At 42.3% G+C, this 23,761-nt stretch overlaps 1 protein-coding gene across 7 annotated transcripts in view; it reads left to right on the plus strand.

Annotated features, from left to right (window-relative positions):
- Window positions 1–6,431: 6,431 nt before the first annotated feature.
- FAM184B (family with sequence similarity 184 member B) overlaps window positions 6,432–23,761 on the plus strand; it is an 88,944-nt gene continuing 71,614 nt past the window's right edge. For 6 of the 7 annotated variants that reach the window (XM_039540867.1, XM_039540863.1, XM_039540861.1 and 3 more), the window contains exon 1: window positions 6,432–6,758. In XM_039540867.1, the coding sequence (XP_039396801.1) occupies window positions 6,624–6,758 (135 nt within the window). In that variant the 5' untranslated portion in view covers window positions 6,432–6,623. Of the gene's footprint in view, window positions 6,759–7,068; window positions 7,221–23,761 lie in introns of those variants that run through there. The other variant, XM_039540866.1, reaches the window with a different exon arrangement.

Below are 23,761 nucleotides of genomic sequence, written 5' to 3' on the forward strand. Positions count from 1 at the left end.
CCATATAAAACATGACCACCAGAGGTCAGTCTTGTTTCAGTTTTGGGTCAAACTAGTGTTTTTGAGGCAAGATACCAGTTTTTTATCTGCAAAAATAATAAAACAATTTTATCTTTTCAGCTGTGTTCCAAGATTAAGGTGAGTGTGATCTACATGTTGGGAACAAGGGAAGCAGCCCCAGGGTCACAAGGACCTTTAATATATTGGTCAAAAAAACAGGCACATTGGGGGTTTTTACTTACACACTGTACTACAACATAAATGGGTTGTTGTATGGTGTATTAAAAACAGATGCACACAAATCCTCCACATGATTAGTACTTGCTGGGTCTTCATTTTCTAAGAAATTGACTGGAACCACTAAAATAACAATCCTTTAAAAAGCATTAGGAATATATACTTAACAATAGAGCACCCTGAACTTTCAGGAATGGAGTGGTGTAAATATTATCCCATTAGATATTTACCCTGAAAAATTAAATTGTCCATCTTTTTCCATTAAAGTAGTGTGCAAAAAAAATTGCCAGTTTTCAGTGCGTTTTGGTGCTCTAGTAACACAAAAGTGATATGATTGTTTAAACTATAGAGGTCTTTCAAAGCCAGAGTGTGGACTAAATTATTTTTGATAGTCACACATTGGCAACCCTGTTATGTTTTCTTGCATCTCAAGAAAAGTGTACATGTGGGTGTGAGGCGTTTCTACACATAATATTCTATAGCCTAGGGGAAATCACACTGGATTTTGAGCCAGGATATTAAGAACATAAGAACGGCCATACTGGGTCAGACCAAAGGTCCATCCAGCCCAGTAACCTGTCTACCAACAGTGACCAATGCCAGGTGTCCCAGGGGAGTGAACTTAACAGGTAATGATCAAGTGATCTCTCTCCTGCCGTCCATCACCACCTTCTGACAAACAGAGGCTAGGGACACCATTTCTTACCCATCCTGGCTAATAGCCATTAATGGATCCAGTTCTCTTTTAAACCCTGTTATAGTCCTAGCCTTCACAACCTCCTCAGGCAAGGAGTTCCACAGGTTGTGTGCTGTGTGAAGAAGAACTATTGAGTTGTAGGTTCACCTCTTCCACAGAGTGATGGTAATATTTCTGCTAGGCTTTATATTCCTACTAGGAAAGATAACTCAGATCTCTAATAGGACAACCAGAAGCCTCATCTCCTTAGCCACCATGCCTTTCAGAATAAATATGCTCCAGGAATCCTGATATTTCATTAACAGATTTGTACTGTAACCCATTGGCATAGGGTCCCAGTTGCTGTCAATCTAAGCCTTCGTCCACACAGAGGCTAACAGCCTACTTCTGCTACAAATTCTTTAGCTCAAGTAGAGCTCTCTGCTGTGTATATGAAGGTGCTAATAAATCATGCTGATAACTATATTGGAAAAAACAGTATGTGATCATAGAATCATGGATGTGGGGCTGGATGGGACCTTGAGAAGCCAATTAAAGACTGTATCATAATACATATTCACAAGGGGGCTGAATTAGGCAACCTTAGCTCTTGTATTTCCTGACTTTTGAGTACTTTAAGAAGAATTGGAACCTTTAGATCTAGCACATAGACCAGGGGTGGGAAAACTACAGCCAGCAGGCCACATCCGGCCAGTCAGACCATTTAATCCGACCCTGAGCTCCCACCGGGAAGCGGGGTCAGAGGCTTGCCCTGCTCCGCGCGGCTCCCAGCAAGCAGTAGGCATGACCCTCCCCTCCAGCTCGACCCCCTTCTGGCTCCTAGGTAGTATGCAGAGGTGTGGCCAAGCTGCGCAGCTCTGCATGCCTCCCTGTCCACAGGCATCGCCCTGTCCGCAGACACTGCCCCCGCAGCTCCCATTGGCCCAAATGGTTAAAGTTTGACAGTTATGAAAAACTGAAAACAGTTGCAATGGGAAGTGTCAGGCAACTGTGGTAACAGACCTCATTGCCAACTGTGTCTATAACGAACCCTCTTCTGTTAGCATTTCTTGGAGATCTGGATGTGTCAGGGTCAGTCGTGCAAGCAGGATTCATTTCTTACCAGTACGCTGCACTCATGGGAGGGACACAAAGAGGTGACACCAGCTAAAGGGTGGGCACGTGACCCCCCACCTTACTCCTCCCTGCCCCCATCCCGGGACCCCCACGCTCTCCCTGTCCCCTCCCCATGATCCATCCCACATTACCTGGGGGGGGGCTTTGTCCTCCTCCTGCTGCGTCGGAGACTTCTGAACCGGCGGGATCTCCAGAACCGCAGCAGGGAAAGGAGCAGAATGTGGGGCCACTGGGTAGCCCCATGCTGGCAGCTCCTCCGGCATGGTTGTATCACCCCACCCCCGCCCTCATCCCTGTCCTCCGGGGGGCTGCTGTACAGACCCCAGACAGGAGATGCAGCTGCGTGGAAGGGCTGGGGGTGAGGCTGGTACAGCTGCGCTGGAGGAGCTGCTGGTGTGGGGCCACCCAGCTGCCCCACGTTCTGCTCCGCCTGTGTCTTTCCAGTACAGAGTACCGGCTATAAATATCTTACTGGTATGGCGTACTGTACTGTACTGCTGTACTAGCACCACTGGTCAGGGTGTATCTAGTGGACTGTGATGCCTCTTATCTGTAGGTCACCAGTCTGAATCCAGCGTAATACTGTAAAGATTGAAGTTGTTCCTATCCGATCTAATAGAAGTTCGGTGGTCTCTATATGAGATTAGTTTGGTAGGCCTCAGTTATAGCTCCCACATGACAAATTTACCACCACAGTTTGCACTAAGTGGCAGACTCAGCAGAGAGGCCAAGAATTGTACAGACTGTGGAGACACTGAACTATCTTTGTTACTCCTCATGGTTCAGGTAGAACCATGCTGGTAGCCAGGACAGTGTATGGCAAGCTTGCCATAGCACTACCCTGTAGATAAACCACAAACTTCATTTACTAGAGCTGTTAAACTGATAACTTTAACTGAAAATGAATCACACACAATTATAATGGAAGTTGATGGTTATATGCCAATATGTAAATTAGCTAATTAGATAACTTGCATGAAATGTCACTCATGGAGCTGCGCAAAGCCTGGCAACTATATCCTTAGGGGAAGGCAGAGGTTAGGGCACAGGTGAAGCGAATGGCAGCATAGTTTCTGAGGAAGTCATGCTGCCAAGAGGAGCAGGTCAGGGAGACATGTAGCAAAGCCAGTACTCCCTACTGATACTCTGGAATCCATCTGTTCAGATCCTTTGTTCCTCTCAGCTCTTCTGGGTCTGAAGTATTTGAAGACTGCAGCACCTGCCCCCTACTGACAGGTCCAGATTTCTTCTACCCAAAGAAACTTTCCTCAAACTTGGTGACATCACTTAATTTCACAAAGCTTTCAGATCACTTTTTAGGGCTTTTCTGTAGAATGGGAATATTAGGCTCTCTGAATTTTTTACGTTCCAATAAATTTAAATAAAGATCAGATATGACAATGATTACTTGGATTGCAGTAGCACCCAAAGATTCCAGCAGGGATAGAAGAGGAAGATACAGTCCCTGATTTGAGGAGTTTGCAGTCCATTTTACTGATCATTTAATTAAGATGGTATAAAATATTTCAAGAACAAAAGTGACTAGCCTAACTGGTCTTCAGGTTTTCAATAGCATTGGACTAAAAAAACTGAAAAACATACTGGTCTAGCGTTTCAATCCAATTTTGCCCTCAGCTACCTAGGCACAAATCCCACTAACTTTAATGGGATTGGCACCCATGTACATTGATGAAAGAATTGGGCTTTGTATTTATAGTCCTGTCGAAAAGGCTCTCAAAACACTTCACAGTACATAAATTATACAAGACCATAAACACACACACATTAATGTAAGTGTTGTGGAGTGAATATCCTTTTTCCTAATTGTTGAATTAGGTGTGTAAAGCATTCATGTCTTTCATTAGCAGTTATTCCTAGAACATATAAAAGAAGAAGATCTTTGTATGTGGGTATTTAGAACAGAGGTGGGTTGCTGGATTTAGGTCTCTGTTGAGCTGATAGGAAAGGTTAGGCAGGAGGGCTTGATGCTTATGGATCAAACCATTAGTTAAATTATATTGATATTTGTTTGAATAATATGAAGGTATATATATGATATACATGTTATAAAAGCCTGAATAAATACCATCTCAGTCCTCATGAAGCTCTTAGCCAGAACCACAAAACTTGGCTAGTTTAAGATGGCAAGTATTTTATAATAATTTTACCAGTGTTTGCCAGTCCTGATAGTATTGATTTAGAGCATCTTTGAAAGATTTATTGCTATTGACTCACCAGTTATGGAGGAGTGTTCCTGACCTCTGAGTCACTCATATAGAATAAATGGGCAATATGACAAAGTGCTGTTATGTCAGCAGAACAGTTTGTCACTGCTATGTTATTGTTGTACCAGAATTCCAGATAAGGACTGGGTAGGTTTACTTATTCTGCATGCAGGTTTTGTTCTGAACCCTTCACTTTTTTGTAGAGGGAGGAAAAAATATTTAAAAAATGTTTTGGAAGGGGAGGCCATGTTTTGATGCTCTCCCTCCCCTAGAAGTAGCCAGGACTCATGGGCCCATTCCAAAGCCCACTTAAGTCAATGGAAAGACTCCTGTTGACTTGAGTGAAATTTGGATCAGAACCTATATACAGAAAACAACATATGTACTGGTTAGGGTTGCCAACTTTGGATGGATGAATTCCTGAAGGTTTCATCACATGACATTATCTTTAATTAAAGATTAATCTTTAATTTCTGGAGACTACAGGACAATCCTAGAGGACTGGCAACCCTGGTACTGTTACAGATGTACTATATATACAAGTTTAACAAGAATGCCTGATTTTTATTTGAACTGAATGCCTGATTACACAATATGGGCTCAGTCCTACACTATTGAAGCAAAAGGAAGATCACCTCTAACACAAAGGATGGACTACCATTTTTCCAATTAGGAACTTGAGCAATGATTTTCTAGGCTATAATACATTTTTCTAATACACTGAAGATTAGGCTCCTTGCAACAACCAACATCAGTATGCCTAATTTTAAGAAACAATACTATTGTTATTCTGAAGTGTAACAGAATAAATGTAGAACTTTGTTTAGTTGAAATTTATTTATAAAATAAATGTGTGCAAAAAAAGTCATATGCATATTTAACATTCTTAAATATTGCTAGAGCACGAGCACCATGGGCCCATATAACTCACCACCTATGCTCCCAGGGATCTCTGTCTTCTCCCTGCTTTTTCACTTACCTGGGGCTGCCTTTTTCTCTGCTCTTCACTCACACTCCACCCATTTCTAATCCCCCTGGGCGAGGTCTCCTCTTCCCCACCACCCACTAACTGCGGCTCCTGGTGTCTCCCCCCTAGTCCCCGGGGGAATGAAGCGGTTGAGACTCTTGCAGGGAGAAGGAGAAGCACAGCCACCTGGGAGATGATGGAGTCCCTGACTACCAGGGGCCTGCTGCCTCCCTTCACCTTTGGAATCTTTTGCACTGGCTGAAGTTCAAAGGATGCTCTAAAGCCTGGGGTCTGGAGTGTCTTTCCCTGTTTGCCTTTTCATCCTTCTCTCCTTGTGGTTCTTCTGACCTTCTCCCGATTTTTCTTCTTCCTTCCCTCTCCCCACCTCCTTCTTTTTTAAATACTTCCTGTTGCTTTTGTAGCATTATCTCCTTACCTTATCTTCACCCCTTACCGGCCCTTTCCTCCTCTCCCCCTTCTCAATCATTTCCCCTTCCTAGCATAGTTAACCTTTTGTGCCACTTTGTCTTTCTTTCACACCCGTCTGTCCCATGCCTCTTCTGCAGTCTCTTTTAGACTCTGAAGCCTAAACACCCTGCACGGGAGCCAGGGCTGCAGATGGAGAGAAAAGGACCTGGAACCTAGGCACTGTGCCTCCCCTGCAGCCTGCCAGTGTATAGAGAGTTTCTGCACTTGATGCACCAAAGAGAAACTGATCAATTCTGCGTAATAAGCAGAGCGATTGCCAGGTCCTTCCCACCCAAACTTGCTCAACTTTCCCCTTACGTGCTCCGGACTGGAAGGGGCTGCTCCATCCCACGTGGGAGTGGAGGAGCAAAGGGAAACTGACAAGATTCGCGAAGTACTTCGCTTTGCCGATGCACCGTGGAGATGAGCCGTAAAACAACAGAGCCTTCAACAAGGTGCCAAAAGCCCCCGCCCGTGCCCCCTGCCATCGCCAAGCAAGCGGTACGATTTAGCCTGCAGAGCGCCTCTATACTCTGTCTCCAGCAATGCCTATGCTGCTGGCTGTAAGGCTGGCTCAGCGTCTCCTCTGGGGAATTTGTAGCATCCAGCCATTGGCATCTTGTCGCGGCGGAAGCTCAACCATTAGGAGAGAACGAATAAAAAAAAAAATCCTGAGCAGGAGGAGCACATGTTGTCTGCCTGCTCCTGCTTGAGTGTTCTGCTGAGGCATCGGGACATCTGCATAGAAAGGAGGGAGGCAGCGGTGTAGGGGCTGAAGTTCCTTCCTCTAGTGCTACTGGACGGGAACTGGGGAGGGGGGGAGTGGTGCCAGAACTGCAGCACAGTACTTAGAGCAAACACACACACACCCCTACATCTGGCTTTACAGAGAGATTAAAATATCTCATGTCTGATGGCCTCTGGCATAAACAAGATTCATCAGCCCGGGACTTGCAATGAAGCTAAAGCCGCTCGGTGCAGCTCGACAGAGGAATGCAACCAGGAACTCCACCTGCAAATGTGCAAGAAGATTGCCCAGCTCACCAAGGTAAATCTTGCTGTTCATTCAGCGCCTTTCGGGCAAGGGGGCCGGGATGGGGTGGTGACTGCTTGGAAATTTCCTCTCGTGATGACCCCCTCCCCCCCAAAAAAGAGGAGAGGAAGGAGTTTTAGCTTATCTCATAAGGAAATACCTGGGGGATGTATATGCAGAAACTTCATTTCAAAGCGCTTTCCCTCAGGGTGCTGCAAATCAACTTGCCTCTGCGGCTGGCGCTCAAGTCGCGGCGCACAGCATGCCCTAATTATAACCGCGAGGGGAGAGCTGTAACTCTCTGAAATTACGTCGGGTAGACGGGAGGATATTATCCGGCTTTTATCTTAAATCCTTAAGGATCAGAGTTTGTTTGCTTTTTCTGGTGCTGAAGTAATGCTGCCTACACGTCTGATAACTTCGCTGTGTGGAATGCAATACTGCTTATAGCACATGCTGCATAGCTACATGTATCAGGTATGTTTGCAAAAATAAAAAATAGATTCAATTACCTTAGCCAAGGATAGGTACAGGGAGTCAGTCACTAAACTACCTCACTGGGCGCTTACACATCTCAATATAGAGCCTGTCAGTTAATCCTGAGTTACGCAGGTCAATCAGTGGTTTAGCCTGACCACTTCCTACAGCATGTCAAAGTTTTTAAAAAGCCCCAAACCCGGTAGCAGTAGTAACTGTCCTTCAAGCTATTTGTACACTGCACTTTGTCAATGAAAGGGAAAAAAAAAACAAACTACTTCCAGCCCAGGTTTATGTGCTGTTTCTACGTATTATGCAAACTCAACACAATCCATGGAGACATGACTGTACATGGTCCATTAATCTATCTAATAACCTCCACTCCCTTCATTATTAATTAAAAAGTACTAACTTCAGTTTAAATTGCCACGTGTACAAATATGGTATGAACATAATACAGTAGGGAATCATTAAAAGATAAATGTTCACTGGGCAGGGATACTGTATTTTGCTACTGGTGACTTCTTCAGTTATCCCTAAATAATGACAAATATGGAGTGTTTGTTGTATGTATGCTGTCCACACAGATATACACAAGTGTTTTGTGTTTGTGCATGTGTATAGTAATGGTTATTTCTACTTATTTTATATACACACATGAATGCACATGAATGCACATTTTGATCCTATAGTAAACTTAAACTACTTGCCCACATATCTGTAGCATTTCATTCCTTAGGAGGTACTCAGACAGGGCAGGGATGAGGCCCATATAAGTACCTAGAAATAATCAGAGTGTAAGGTTATGACTTGTTTAACCATGTTCATTTTTTATTTATCCCTGACATTGCTGCTCCCTTGCCCCAGTACTACGCATGCACAAAAGGTGACTGGAAGATTAATTTAAATGGCTCCTCATTTTCTACCTACTGGTTCAGCCATCATCATTGGTCCACTTTATCTTTGGCCGAGGACTCAAAATAGCAGCAGCCTCTTACACCTACTCTAGTTACTGTTCCATGGGTGTACTGAAGTAGTTGATCCAAAAGGATCACATTCAAAAGCTAATTTTCAAGTTCTTGTCATTTTTTCAATTTGAAAAACAATAGTAAGGTTGTCAAGTATCAGAGGGGTAGCTCACTGTGTTAGTCTGGATCTGTAAAAAGCGACAGAGTCCTGTGGCACCTTATAGACTAACAGAAGTATTGGAGCATGAGCTTTCGTGGGTGAATGAATACCCACTTCGTCAGATGCACCCATGAAAGCTTATGCTCCAATACTTCTGTTAGTCTATAAGGTGCCACAGGACTCTCTGTCACTTTTTTCAATAGTAAGGTTATTACTTATTTATTTTTAAAAAGCGAGACTTGATTGTTTACAGCATTAGTAGTTCATAGGATCACCAACTCAACCTTTCAGGTGATCCTGCCAGATCAGACCTGAGGCATATTTGTGCAGCAGAGTGGCGAAACATACTGCTGAAACTCTCTGTGGATAAATAGAAGGTTTCATTCTAAGGCTTTCAGCACACTGCCTTCCACAAGCATTTAAGTCATATCAAAATTTTGCTTTAAAGCATCTTTAATTCCAAATAAATGTTGAGAGAAAAATCTTTTATTCTGTCCCAAAATACAGCAACAGTATTTTGTAAAGTTTGTCTCTGGACTAGGAAAAATAAATCTGGTGTCTGTTCTTATTCATTGTGGGTAAAAATTCACCTGAGTGCAAATGCCTCCCCACCACTGAAGTCCTTAGCCAGTGATAGATGAGGCTCTTCAGAGCTCTTCATTAGAATTCCACCACTGCATTCAGGGGAAGGTTGGGATGATTTCTTTGCCTTTGATGGGATTCATCCTCTGGATGCTGCTACATCATCTAAAACTGAGATGAATTATCCCTGAAGCTCATAAAAATACGTCTGAAGAGTAAATTCATACAATTATAGGATGTGGCCCTTATGCACTTTTTTTTTATTGCAATGAGATACTTATTAAGGCTAGACCTATGCAGAGATCATTGCAGGTTTTGGGCTTGTCATAAACAGATAGTTAAGGGTTAAGGTCTCTTTTACCTGTAAAGGGTTAACAAGCAGTAACTTGAGGAACACCTGATCAGAGGACCAATCAAGGGACAAGATAATTTCAAATCTCTGTGGAGGGAAGTCTTTGTCTGTGTTCTTTGTTGGGGTCTTTGTTCTCTCTTTGGATCTAAGAGAGGCCAGACATATCTCCAAGTTCTCTAAGTTTTCCTGAAGTATTTTCTACTATCCAGTATAGTGAGTATTAGAATGATGGATTAGTCTTATAATTAATTTCTGCATTTGCAATTGTGTGTTTGCTGGAGAAATATCTTTATTTCTGTTTGCTGTTACTTTGATTATTCTGAGACAGGAGCGGGGGGGAAGTCTCTCCAGTTTTATAAGTTAGACCCTGTAATTTTTTTCATCCTGGTGTTACAGAGAGAGTGTACTTTCTTTCTTTTAATAAAATCCTTTTCTTTTTAGAACTTGATTGATTTCTTCCCTTGTTTGGATTTTCAGGGGAAGGGAAGGGGGATAGGGAATCCCTCTTTGTTTAATTCAAGGTACCTTTCCCAAGGACTAGGGGAGGGGGAAGAAGGTGGTGGTGGGGGGAATGGATTATTTCCCTTTGTGTTAAGATTCAAGGAGTTTGGATCTGTGTTCCCCAGGGAAAGTTTGGGGGAACAGGGAGTATGCCAGACACTAAAAACCTGGCTGGTGGCAGCTTTACCAGATCTAAACTAGGATTTTAGTTTAGAGGAGTCCATGCAGGTCCCCATCTTGTGGACGCTAAAGTTCAAAGTGGGGAATAAACCTATGACAGGGCTGAAGTCTCTTGCCATTTTGTTTTTTAAATTCTTGACACAGCAATGTTAAATTAAATAAACACAACAAAACACTACCCCAGAAGGCTTCATAAAAGGTCCAGTTTTTCAAAAAGTGGCCTCAGAATTTCAGCAGGCAACATCTCACATGCAATTCAGAGCCCAGAGTGAGGCCAGCTGAAAATTTTGGCTTCTGTTTGGAACATCTGTCTAAATAGGTCAGATTTTGGCCTAGCAACTAAAAAGATGCCCTTTGACTGGTCCTCTTCTCCTGGCCAAATTCCAGTCTGGAAAATTACATTACAGTAAATTCCCCCCTTCAATTTCAACTGGATATAGTATTCATCTCCACTTCTAACCTGAAACTAATGTATAATGTTGCTATGTGTGGTTAAAGAGCTGCCTTCCACCCCAGGGGTGTCAGTATTTCAGTGATGGAGGGATGTGTGTGTGTATTGGGGTTGCAGCCCCACTTCCAGCTCCTCCAGGGGCGGCTCTAGGTATTTTGCCGCCCCAAGCCCGGCAGGCAGGCTGCCTTCGAGGGCTTGCCTGTGGGAGGTCCCCGGTCCCGCGGATTTGGCGGCACACCTGCGGGAGGTCCGCCGAAGCCGCGGGACCAGCGGACCCTCCGCAGGCATGCTGCCGAAGGCAACCTGCCTGCCGCCCTCCTGGCAACCGGCAGAGCGCCCCCCCAGCTTGCCGGCCCAGGCACCCGCTTGGCGTGCTGGTGCCTGGAACTGCCCTGAGCTTCTCCATAACCTAAGAGATTCTGGCTGAACATTTTCCCACATCTCCTAATTCATGTGCACCCCATCCATGGCCCCACAAAGTCACAGGACCTCGTCGCCAATCTCCTCCTGGCACTGGCAAAGATGGTCATCTATCACATGAGGAGGAGGAAGCTAGGGAGAGGGTTACTCTGACTTTAGGGACTATTTCCAGTCCCCCATCCAATCATGTCTCCAGGCAGATTTCCTCTAGGCAGTATCCACTGACGCCTTACACACCTTTGAGGAGCAGTGGACACGGTCTAGGGTTCTCTGCTCAGTAAGAGCTTCAGGCTCCCTCATTTTTAACCTTGTGCCTCACTCCCATTCCTGTTTTTTCTTTCATTGTCCCACATACTGGTACTAACTTGTGGACTGGGCCTAGTGGTTCATCTCCCCCTCAGTTGAGGGGATGGGCCTTTAATCTTCTGGGGAGGCCCTAGACCCTCCTGTCCCATACTTACAAATAGTATCACTGCTAATTCTGCTCACAAGGAGGGAGATAATGGCATAGCTTTTGTACTTTCAGCCAAGTGCGTTTTTGTATGGAAGGGGCTGAGGTTGCCTGTATGTACATAGCTTATAAAGCATAGAAAAGCCTTTGGGATGAAAGGTGCAATATAAATGTCAGAGAGTATTAGCAGTGGTTATTAATAACTATCTGCAAGTGATGTAAGAGAACATCAGTTTGGCTGTGGGAAGATGACTAATTTCATTTTAAATACTGTATAATAGAGTTGTATGAGTTTGAAGTACCGGAATCTAAAGAGTTCGCAAGCCAGCCCTGCTTACGGCATAGACGGAGCAAGTGACTAAATAGAGCTTCACCGTAGAAAAGATATTCATATCTTGGTACAGAAAGCTGTAGATTGATTTGCTTCCCACAAAAACAAACAAACAAAACCATTGTTTTCAATACATCAGTCCCCTCAAATTTTAAACAACCAGTAATCACAGGTACTTTCTCACTACTTGAGAGTTTGGACCTCCAGCTTCCTATGCTTGATATATGTCTATGATGTGAAGAAGTCTCTTTGTCAATACAACACTGAAAGGGTGGCAAGCCTCACACTGTTACCAACTCTCATGATTTGTATTGCATATCTGATGTTGTTCCAGCTCCTGGATCATGTGAGAATCTCTATTTTAAAAAAAAATTAAAATGAAGTTTCTAGTTGTTCTGGTTCCAGAGCGAAGCTTAAAAACATGAACCGTAAAGTTTCAAAAATTTTGGTTGGTTGGTTTTAAAATCATGAGATTGTTTTTGATAAAACTCAAGATTTTTGGAGGGTTTGACTCAGGACCTAGGAATGCTTGGTGTTGGCATCACTATGTGTGTGCACCGATATTTGTGTAAAGTATTCCTAGTGGGTGTTTGGATGACTCAGATTTGTGTCCTAGAAAGGGAAGGCAGAAAAACAAACACTTGCTCAATGGATTTTTATTAAGTCTATATAAAACTTTCATAATGAAATCAATGCAAACCTGAAATTTGGGTCCAGTTTGCCAAAATCACAAACCTTGCAGCAAACTACATCCAAGTTTCAAGTGGACCTTGGAACTTTGGGAGAACTTTGGGGTTGGTGGAAACTAGGTAAACCTAAAACAAGGTAAAATTAGCAGTTTCAGCTGATTTTTTTTCTTTGAGTTTGAGTTCTGAAAACAAAACACCGGGCATGTGAACTCACAAAGTGCATGTTGTAAAATGGAAACTGCCAGCTTTCACACAGTTGTAGTTGTGCTTGACTGATACAAAGACCACTTCTGCTCTCAGATACATAGCTATGCAACCCCAATGGATTCAAATCAATAAGGATTTAAAAATAGGGGGCTTTCATGTCTGGAGTTGAGTGCGGAATTTGGTCAACTATGTATTAGTAATTAAACTTAGCTTTCTGTATTGGACCCAACCTAGTGAGAATACTACTACAGCCCTGGCTTACTGTCTGTATTGTGCTTGCCAACTCTGTGTATTTCTGCTCTGTATCGCAATAACATTCAACTTAGAATGAAATGGCAATTTTCATTCAAAACTTTGGGCCCAATCCTGAGACGTACAGAGTACCCACAACTCTGTAATTGTACTCTGTAACTGTAATTGACTACAAGAGGAGTTACAGGTGCTCAGCACTTCTCGGGATTGTCCCTTTTATTTAAGACAACTTGAGAAATACAAATGAGCTTTCAGAGGACAGCAATGAGGAAAATGGATCAACTTTCATTTAAAAGGAGATTCTGACATGACTGGCAAGAACTAGGCATTCTACAGATATTCGTTATATGCAAACTTCTCCTTGCAGCCATACCAGTGGGTCTCAGTCTATTCCAGACTTTAGTCTCTTGAGCAGACCCTGGCATGCATAAGATATCCTACTAAAATATGTAATGATATTATCAGGTAAGCAAAAAGCCATTAGTGAGATGAGTGCCAGCCCAGTGCTTTAACCACAAAACAGTCTTTTCATCCTTCTGCTGTATTTTTCCAGGGTTGAACTCCCGGAGGCTGATGGCAGAATATTCTCAGTTGGGGTTGTCTGCCCCTCTGGAACTCATTTCCCCGAGGGATCCATCTGACCCTGTGTGTCTAGTGATTGTTAGGCATCTGTGCAAGATGTACATTGTTTTTGTTTGGCTGTTCAGTTACGTGGACTGCGTTAGTCAGTAGAGAAAATTGGCTTCTGGGAATGTTATGTGTGTTGACTACTAGTCACATGCTTAAATGTAAGCACATGCTTAAGTGCCTTTCTGAATGGGGGCCTTACTTTGCTTAAGCACTCCCTTCATTGGTATCCTACATCAGTTAAGGCCCCACCCCTCCGCCTGCCGGAACCCCGAATGCCTCCCATGCCAGCAGCTGGAATCCTGAGCTCCCACCCGCACCTCCCGCCCAGGGCCAGAGGAGCTCCAGGCCAGCCCCAGCTGCCGAATGGGAAATACACTATGCTGCGTCTCCCCTCCCGAGACCCCGAGCTGCCCAGCAGGAAACCCAGGAAGCTGAGGAGCAGATACTGCCTTCTCAGCTGCCCAGGAACCTGCATGGTGCATAATAATAAGCAAAAATTTCCTCCAGCAGAAGCCCACTCCTAGCCCGTGCAAACCACAAAAACCCGCAACCTGGTGTCCGGTGGCAATGGCTGCGCCAGGAGAAGTTTAGCCTCCCCTGGTCTATTATACTGGCCACCTATGGCAGCGATGCAGCTATGCTGCTGTAGCTCTGTACTGTAGACACTTACAGCAATTGGAAGGGGTCTTTTAGGGCTGTCAAGCGATTACAAATATTAATAGCAATTAATCACATGATGAAAAAAAATCACAATTAATCGCGCTGTTAAACAGTAATAGAATACCATTTATTTAAATATTTTTGGATGTTTTCTACATTTTCAAATATATTAATTTCAATTACAACACAAAATACAAAGTGTACAGTGCTCACTTTATATTTATTTCTATTACAAATATTTGCACTGTAAAAAACAAAAGAAATAGTATTTTTCAATTCACTTAATACAAGTACTGTAGTGTAATCTCTTTATCATGAAAGTTGAACTTACAAATGTAGAATTATGTACAAAAGAAAACTGCATTCAAAAATAAAACATCGTAAAATGTTAGCGCCTACAAGTCCACTCAGTCCTATTTCTTATTCAGCCAATCACTCACACAAACAAGTTTGTTTACATTTGCAGGAGATAATGCTGCCTGCTTCTTGTATACAATATCTCTTGAAAGTAAGAACAGACATTTGCATGGCACTGGTGTAGCCGGTGTCACAAGATATTTATGTGCCAAGTGCGCTAAAGATTCATATGTCCCTTCATGCTTCAACCAGCTTTCCAGAGGGCATGCGTCCATGCTGATGATGGGTTCTGTTTGACAACAGTCCAAAGCAGTGCAGACTGATGCATGTTCATTTTCATTACCTGAGTCAGATGCCAGCAGCAGAAGGTTGATTTTCTTTTTTCGGTGGTTTGGGTTCTGTAGTTTCTGCATCAGAGTGTTGCTCTTTTAAGACTACTGACAGCATGCTCCACACCTTCTCCCTCTCAGATTTTGGAAGGCACTTCAGATTCTTATACCTTGGCTCGAGCGCTGTAGCTATCTTTGGAAATCTCACATTGGTGCCTTCTTTGCATTTTGTCAAATCTGCAGTGAAAGTATTCTTAAAATGAACTTGTGTTGGGTCATCATACGAGACTGCTATAACATGAAATTGTATGTTATTTGGCAGAATGTGGGTAAAACAGAGCAGGAGATATACAATTCTCCCCCAAGGAGTTTAGTCACAAATTTAATTAACACTTTTTTTTTTAATGAACATCATCAGCTTTGAAGCATGTCCTCTAGAATGGTGGCTGAAGCATGAAGAGGCATATGAATGTTTAGCATATCTGGCACATAAATACCTTGCAATGTCGGCTACAAAAGTGCCATGGAACACTTGTTCTCACTTTCTGGTTACATTGTAAATAAGAAGAGGGCAGCATTATCTCTTGCAAATGTAAACAAACTTGTTTCTCTTAGCAATTGGCTGAACAAGAAGTAGGACTGAGTGGACTTTTAGGCTCTAAAGCAGGGGTCGGCAACCTCTGGCACGTGGCTCTCCAGGGTAAGCACCCTGGCGGACTGGGCCAGTTTGTTTATCTGCCACGTCGGCAGGTTCGGCCGATCGCGGCTCCCACTGGCGGCGGTTCGCCGTCCCAGGCCAATGCGGGAGGCAGAAAGCCGTGGCCAGCACATCCCTCATCCTGCGCCACTTCCCACCGCCCCCATGAGTTACCTGTGATGAATCGACAGCCCTAGTTTTTTCCTATCGCTATAGTACAGTGGTTTTCAAACTTTTTGTATTGGTGACCCCTTTCACGCAGCAAGCCTCTGACTTTGCCCCCCTATAAATTAAAAATGGGGGGGTTAATTTAATTTAATTTTTGCTTGTGGATGTCAGCCCCACCGAGCAGACAGCTCACGACCCTCTTGTACCCACCTTGTGACCACCTGAGGGGTCACGACCCCTAGTTTGAGAACCCCTGTTGTAGTAAATCCACCCCTCGAGAGGTGGTAGGTAGGCCAACAGATTAATTCTTCTGTTGACCTAGATGCATCTACAGTGAGAGTTAGGTCGACTTAACTACATCACACAGGTTATGAAGTCTTTCACAGCTCTGAGCAATGTAGCTAGGTCGACCGAAGTTTTAGGTGTAGCCTATGTGTTAGCCATCTAAGTTCTAGCTTCCTGGTAAAATGTAAGGCAGGTATAATGATTGATCTCAGCACTCCATAGAAGGGTTCAATGTTCTACAGAAATGGGGCAGCATGAGACTACATCTAAACTAGGATTACATTTTTAGAGCAATGATTTTTTTTTTCTCATGGGCATACAGTATTGACACTGATCACCACGTAGACAGGAAAAGTTAATCTCTTTTAAGGCATCTTAAAGGATCTCATGCTCTAGTAAAAATATAACATTAGGGATCTATTATCGACCACCTGACCAGGACAGTAATAGTGATGATGAAATACTAAGGGAAATTAGAGAGGCTATCAAAATTAAGAACCCAATAATAGTGGGGGATTTCAATTATCCCCATATTGATTGGGAACATTTCACTTCAGGACGAAATGCAGAGATAAAATTTCTCGATACTTTAAATGACTGCTTCATTGAGCAGCTGTTACGGGAACCCACAAGGGGAGAGGCAACTCTAGATTTAATCCTGAGTGGCGCGCAGGAGCTGGTCCAAGAGGTAACCATAGCAGGACCGCTTGGAAATAGTGACCATAATACAATAGCATTCAACATCCCTGTGGTGGGAAGAACACCTCAACTGCCCAACACTGTGGCATTTAATTTCAAAAGGGGGAACTATACAAAAATGAGGGGGTTAGTTAGACAAAAGTTAAAAGGTACAGTGACTAAAGTGAAATCCCTGCAAGTTGCATGGGCCCTTTTTAAAGACACCATAATAGAGGCCCAACTTCAATGTATACCCCAAATTAAGAAACACAGTAAAAGAACTAAAAAAGAGCCACGGTGGCTTAACAACCATGTAAAAGAAGCAGTGAGAGATAAAAAGACTTCCTTTAAAAAGTGGAAGTCAAATACTAGTGAGGCAAATAGAAAGGAGCACAAACACAGCCAACTTAAGTGCAAGAGTGTAATAAGAAAAGCCAAAGAGGAGTTTGAAGAACGGCTAGCCAAAAACTCTAAAGGTAATAACAAAATGTTTTTTAAGTACATCAGAAGCAGGAAGCCTGCTAAACAACCAGTGGGGCCCCTTGATGATCAAAATACAAAAGGAGCGCTTAAAGACGATAAAGTCATTGCGGAGAAACTAAATGGATTCTTTGCTTCAGTCTTCACGGCTGAGGATGTTAGGGAGATTCCCAAACCTGAGCTGGCTTTTGTAGGTGACAAATCTGAGGAACTGTCACAGATTGAAGTGTCACTAGAGGAGGTTTTGGAATTAATTGATAAACTCAACATTAACAAGTCACCCGGACCAGATGGCATTCACCCAAGAGTTCTGAAAGAACTCAAATGTGAAGTTGCGGAACTATTAACTAAGGTTTGTAACCTGTCCTTTAAATCGGCTTCGGTACCCAATGACTGGAAGTTAGCTAATGTAACGCCAATATTTAAAAAGGGCTCTAGGGGTGATCCCGGCAATTACAGACCAGTAAGTCTAACGTCGGTACCGGGCAAATTAGTTGAAACAATAGTAAAGAATAAAATTGTCAGACACATAGAAAAACATAAACTCTTGAGCAATAGTCAACATGGTTTCTGTAAAGGGAAATCGTGTCTTACTAATCTATTAGAGTTCTTTGAAGGGGTCAACAAACATGTGGACAAGGGGGATCCGGTGGACATAGTGTACTTAGATTTCCAGAAAGCCTTTGACAAGGTCCCTCACCAAAGGCTCTTCCGTAAACTAAGCTGTCATGGGATAAAAGGGAAGGTCCTTTCATGGATTGAGAACTGGTTAAAGGACAGGGAACAAAGGGTAGGAATTAATGGTAAATTCTCAGAATGGAGAGGGGTAACTAGTGGTGTTCCCCAAGGGTCAGTCCTCGGACCAATCCTATTCAATTTATTCATAAATGATCTGGAGAAAGGGGTAAACAGTGAGGTGGCTAAGTTTGCAGATGACACTAAACTACTCTAGATAGTTAAGACCAAAGCAGATTGTGAAGAACTTCAAAAAGATCTCACAAAACTAAGTGATTGGGCAACAAAATGGCAAATGAAATTTAATGTTGATAATATAAATGTGCACGTTGGAAAAATAAAATAAACTATACATACAACAACATGATGGGGGCTAATTAGCTTACAACGAGTCAGGAAAAGATCTTGGAGTCACTATGGATAGTTCTCTGAAGATGTCCACACAGTGTGCAGAGGCAAAAAAAAAAAAAAAAGGAGGATGAATCATTAAAAAGGGGATAGAATATAAGACTGAGAATATATTATTGCCCTTATATAAATCCATGGTACGCCCACATCTTGAATACTGTGTACAGATGTGGTCGCCTCACCTCAAAAAAGATATTCTAGCACTAGAAAAGGTTCAGAAAAGGGCAACTAAAATGATTAGGGGTTTAGAGAGGGTCCCATACGAGGAAAGATTAAAGAGGCTAGGACTCTTCAGCTTGGAAAAGAGAAGACTAAGGGGGGATATGATAGAGGTATATAAAATCATGAGTGATGTTGAGAAAGTGGATAAGGAAAAGTTATTTATTTATTCCCATAATACAAGAACTAGGGGTCACCAAATGAAATTAATAGGAAGCAGGTTTAAAACAAATAAAAGGAAGTTCTTCTTCACGCAGCGCATAGTCAACTTGTGGAACTCCTTACCTGAGGAGGTTGTGAAGGCTAGGACTATAACAATGTTTAAAAGGGGACTGGATAAATTCATGGTGGCTAAGTCCATAAATGGCTATTAGCCAGGATGGGTAAGAATGGTGTCCCTAGCCTCTGTTCGTCAGAGGATGGAGATGGATGGCAGGAGAGAGATCACTTGATCATTGCCTGTTAGGTTCACTCCCTCTGGGGCACCTGGCATTGGCCACTGTCGGTAGACAGATGCTGGGCTAGATGGACCTTTGGTCTGACCCGGTATGGCCTTTCTTATGTTCTTATGTTCAAAGCCCTTTGCGAGCACTAAAGACTCAGGCTAGACTTTCCAAACTTGGATGACTAAGGCACCCTCCCATCTCAATGGGAACCAGGAATGTAAGAGGCAAGGGAGCTAGGAATCCTTGGTCCCACTAAAAATCAGCCACGTAGGTTCCTAAATAGGTAAGTGTCATATTCTGGGTTGCAGTTCAGATCAGTGAGGCGTTGTGTCACCACTTGCCCTGTAACCCTGGGTGCCTCATAGTTGCTGTAGCTCCCAACCTGGACTGCTCCAAACCAGCCTACCATCATGCAGGTCACACCCTGAGCATCTGTTTTCTAGACAGCCCTGGTTCAGCAGCTCTGACCCCAGCAGCTCACTCTGGTTTCCATCCACTTTGGTTACTACTTGCAGGGTGACTCCAACACATTCCCAGTCCCAATATTTTCCCAAAACCATGTGCTCTGCAATGTCCATCCCTCTCCTGGACAGTTCAGAGAAATAATATGGTTTGTTCATTCCCTTAAAGACACACAGACATATCACAGCTTATTAATGTAACTAGTGTGAATACACTCTTCCCTATAAACATCACACTGATTCGGTTTATAGTAAAATAAACCAAATGTATTAAAATTAGGAGATAGATTAAGTGATGAGTAAGAGGAATAAAATTAGAAAGGGTTACAAACAAAAGTTAAAGTGCATCTAAAAATCTAAAACTTAATCTAGCAAGACGCACATGTTGTTCAAGATGGTTTCTCTCAATCATTTTTCTTCCCAGCCATGGCTGGTTTTCCCTCAGTCAGGATCTTCCAGAATAGTACAAGGTGCTAGCTACCCATGTCTTCCTAGGTGAAAGCAGTTTCCTCACCTATATTCAGTTGCCAGAGACTTTGACATCTGCCCCGCCCTTGGTTGAAGGACTCATTTTTCTAAGGGGGCAAGAGTACTGGTCTCTTGTCTGTCCAGTGATGGATGCTAAAGATGGCTTCTATCCTTGCTTATATCTCCCAAAGTTCAATGACCTTACTTCAGAAGGCAGGAAGCCCTCAGCTTTCTGAGTCCACCAGGAAGCTGACCTCATACGGTTCTTCCCTTCCTGTGGGCTTCTCATCCCTGCCTTTTGTAAATGGGGTTTTCATTGTTTTGATTCTACTATGCTGGATTTACATAGGAGATAGCTGCCCCATTCTTGTCTAGGTGGGAACTGTTCCTTCCTTTGTTTGGCCACACACTTTAAAACAAAATATCAATGAGTATTCTTAATTCTTCCTATAGTGTTAATACAGACATTTCACAATGATATTAGTCACCAGTGTGTCATTAGCTTGCAGAAATGACCTAATTCTATCCACTTCTATAATACAGTGGTATTGTATACAATCCAGTTGATTCAGTTGCTTATCACGTGTGAGGTTCAGTCCCCTCTCTTATAGGTGCTGGAACTAGGGTGCTGAGGGTGCTGCTGTACCCCCTGGCTTGATGTGATTTCCATCATATACAGAGTTTACAGTTTGGTTCAGTGGCTCCCAGCACCCCCACTGTACAAATTGTTCCAGCACCCCTGCCCTGTCTTTATAGGTCTATAAACCTTTGAAGTGTATTATTCTGAAAATTAAAACCCAGGCCAAACTTCTCTCTCCTCTGGTTATAGACATCATGCTGTCTTCTCCACTTGTTAGTGTGAGGTTTGCCTCCACCCCTTGTTCGCTTGCTGGGTCTATTTACTGCTTATAGGCAGTATTACCAATCCCAAATGTTCAAAAATCATGAGTTAGGCTCACCAAAAATCATAGATTGGCTTTAAAATCAAATGTATATAGATGGATTTATATAGTGGCACAATGATATTTTCTGACTTATCTGTCCCTTTCCTAAAGGTTCCTAACATTCTGTTAGCTTTTTTGACTACCACTGCACATGTTTTCAGAGAACTATCCACATTGACTCCAAGATCTTTCTTTAGTGGCAACAGCTAATTTAGACCCTATCATTTTGTATATAAAGTTGGATTAAGTTTTCCAGTGTGCATTACTTTGCATTTAATCTCCTATTTTGTTTCCTAATCAGCCAGTTTTGTGAGGTCCCTTTGTAATTCTTTGCAGTCAGCTTTGGACTTAACTATCTTGAGTAATTTATCTGCAAACTTTGCCACCTCACTCTTCATCCCCTTTTTCAGAGCATTTGAATATGTTGAACAATACTGGCTCCAGTACAGATCCTTGCAGGATCCTGCTACTTATCTCTCTCCCTTGTGAAAACTGACCATTTATTCCTATCCTTTGTTTTCTATCTTTACTGATCCATGAGAGCACCTTCCCTGATATCCTGTGACAACTTACTTTGCTTAAGAGCTTTCTTAAAGGCTTTCTGTAAATCCAGGTGCATTATATCAACTGGATCACCCTTGTCCACATGTTTGTTGACCCCTTCAAAGAATTCTAATAGACTGGTGAGGCATGTTTTCCCTTTACAAAAGCCATGTTGACTTTTCCCCATCATATCATGTTTATCTATGTGTCTGATCATTTAGTTCTTTACTACAGTTTTAACCAATTTGCCTGGTACTGAAGTTAGGCTTCTGGTTTGTAATTGCCAGGATCACCTCTGGAGCCATATTTAAAAATAGGTGTTAGATTAGCTTATCCTCCAGTCATCTGTTACAGAGACTGATTTAAGCGATAGGCTGCATACCACAGTTAGTATACTCCTGGGGGAATTATATGCCAAAAAATTAAAAATTCTGCTCACAATATTTTAAAATTCTGCATATTTATTTGTCAAAATAACACAAAATCACACTAGTTTCAATTATTTTGGTAATTTATTTAAAAATATCTATCAACAGGTATGTCTGTAACAATACAAACAAGAAAAAGATTCAGGAAATGTTTTTTGTATGGCTGTCGATTTAATTGAAGCTAACTCACACAATTAACTCAAAAAATTAATCTAGTCCAACTCTTCCTTGAGTGTTCCTTTAGCATCTTGATCATCCAGTTGCTCCTCTGACTGTTTGGCAAGCTTCCTGCTTCTAATGTACTTAAAAATAATAACAACAACAATAAATTTTTGCAGTTAGTGTTTGTGTCCTTAGTTAGCTGGTCTTCACATTTTTTCTTGGCCAGTCTTCTTATACTTTTACATTTGACTTGCCAGGGTTTATGTCCCCTTTTATTTCCCTCAGCAGGATTTGACTTCCAATTTTTAAAATGATGCCTTTTTTGCCTTTAACCTCCTCTTTTACTCTGCTGTTTATCCATCATGGCATTTTATTGGCCCTAGCCAACTGCATTAAGTTTGCAGACAACTTTTAATAATAGGGAAATAAATGCTGATTTACAATATAAAATTGGACCAAATTCAAGCTACTATTTCAAGTCCCCTTGTTTATCTGAAATGTCTTACATTTTGTCTGTAATGTAAGAACTGATAAAAAGTACTAAAGCTTAAAAGTAAATGACAAGTACGGGCTCTAGTGTCAATAACTCTTTTCTCATTCTAGCTTTTAGTTTTGGATACTATACATAAGTACCATTTTTCAGTGACTTTCTAAATTATACATCTCCAACACCCATTTATTTAAGCAGTATTATAGCTGCTAGGATTGAGACATTACAATCAGGAAAAAAATAGTATCTGAGTTAGGAGTTGCTACAGCACCCTTTAGCCTAGCTTTCTTAAGGTATTGCATTCTCATGCAATCCTTTAAGAGAGGTTGCACAGCAGTGGATTATATTATGTGTCCTGAGCATTCCTTTACACTGTGGTATAAATAAGGCACAAAATATTTCTATCTGCGATAGTGACGGTCTACACAACCCAAGGGGCGGACAGGAGGCCTAAACCCCCTCCAAAATAAGCAATTGAATTGACAGATTGCATACAATATTATTGTACTATAAAAGTGTATTGAGTAAGTGTCAGAACTGGTTACACGCTGGTCATGAATATGATTGTGTGAGTTATGGATGGATGGTGCATAAAGAGTTATGTATGTGTGCTGGGCATATGTTCCTAAAATATGTTTTGGAGGCAGACTTGATAAGAAAGCTTGTCTTAGACAAAGGGATGTTGTTTGCCTGTGTCTCCAATGTAATTGAGCACGGTGATGCGAGAGACAGAAGTTACATTTACACACAAGTCCACAGCGGGATGATAAGACAACAGGACGAGACAAACAGACGGGGAGACAAAGTTTATCTGGGGATACATGTCAAAAAAAACCACATGCCAGAGGTTTATGGACTATTAAAAAGGAGAGAGAACCCCTTAGTTATTCATCACAGAGAGGACAGCACAATCTGATTCTGTGTGTGTTGAATCATCCTACTGGAAGGGCTGGAGTTGCTGTTAGTTTGATATAAATGAGAAAGCTGTATAGGCAAAGATTGTAGCTTGCTAAAGTTAAGTCTTGGACACTAGCAATGTGTTTTATTTGAGGGTGAGTTGTAACCATTTTCTGTTTCTCTCTCCTTAGTATCACTTTAATCTGTTTTTTAAAGATTGGTGGACAGTAAAATACTATAAGTATCTTAATGGTGGGATAATGACCTTACATTGCCATTCTCTAAGGCTGTTTATACAGCAGGAAGAACGTATGGCTATTTATAATAGATAGTTAGCATATCAAGGTAAAAACTACAACTCGGCCTGTCTACACTAGGATCTTACAACGTGTGAGCTACCTTACTGTAAGAACACACCTATTTTTCTGGATGTGCACATAGTCTAAGAGATTGGTCATGTGTGGTACTGAATGCCTTCTGACTACGGTGGGAGTTGAGGCCATGCAGCAGCT

This window comes from Mauremys reevesii, linkage group 5 (genome assembly GCF_016161935.1).
Source record: "Mauremys reevesii isolate NIE-2019 linkage group 5, ASM1616193v1, whole genome shotgun sequence".
NCBI lineage: Eukaryota > Metazoa > Chordata > Testudines > Geoemydidae > Mauremys > Mauremys reevesii.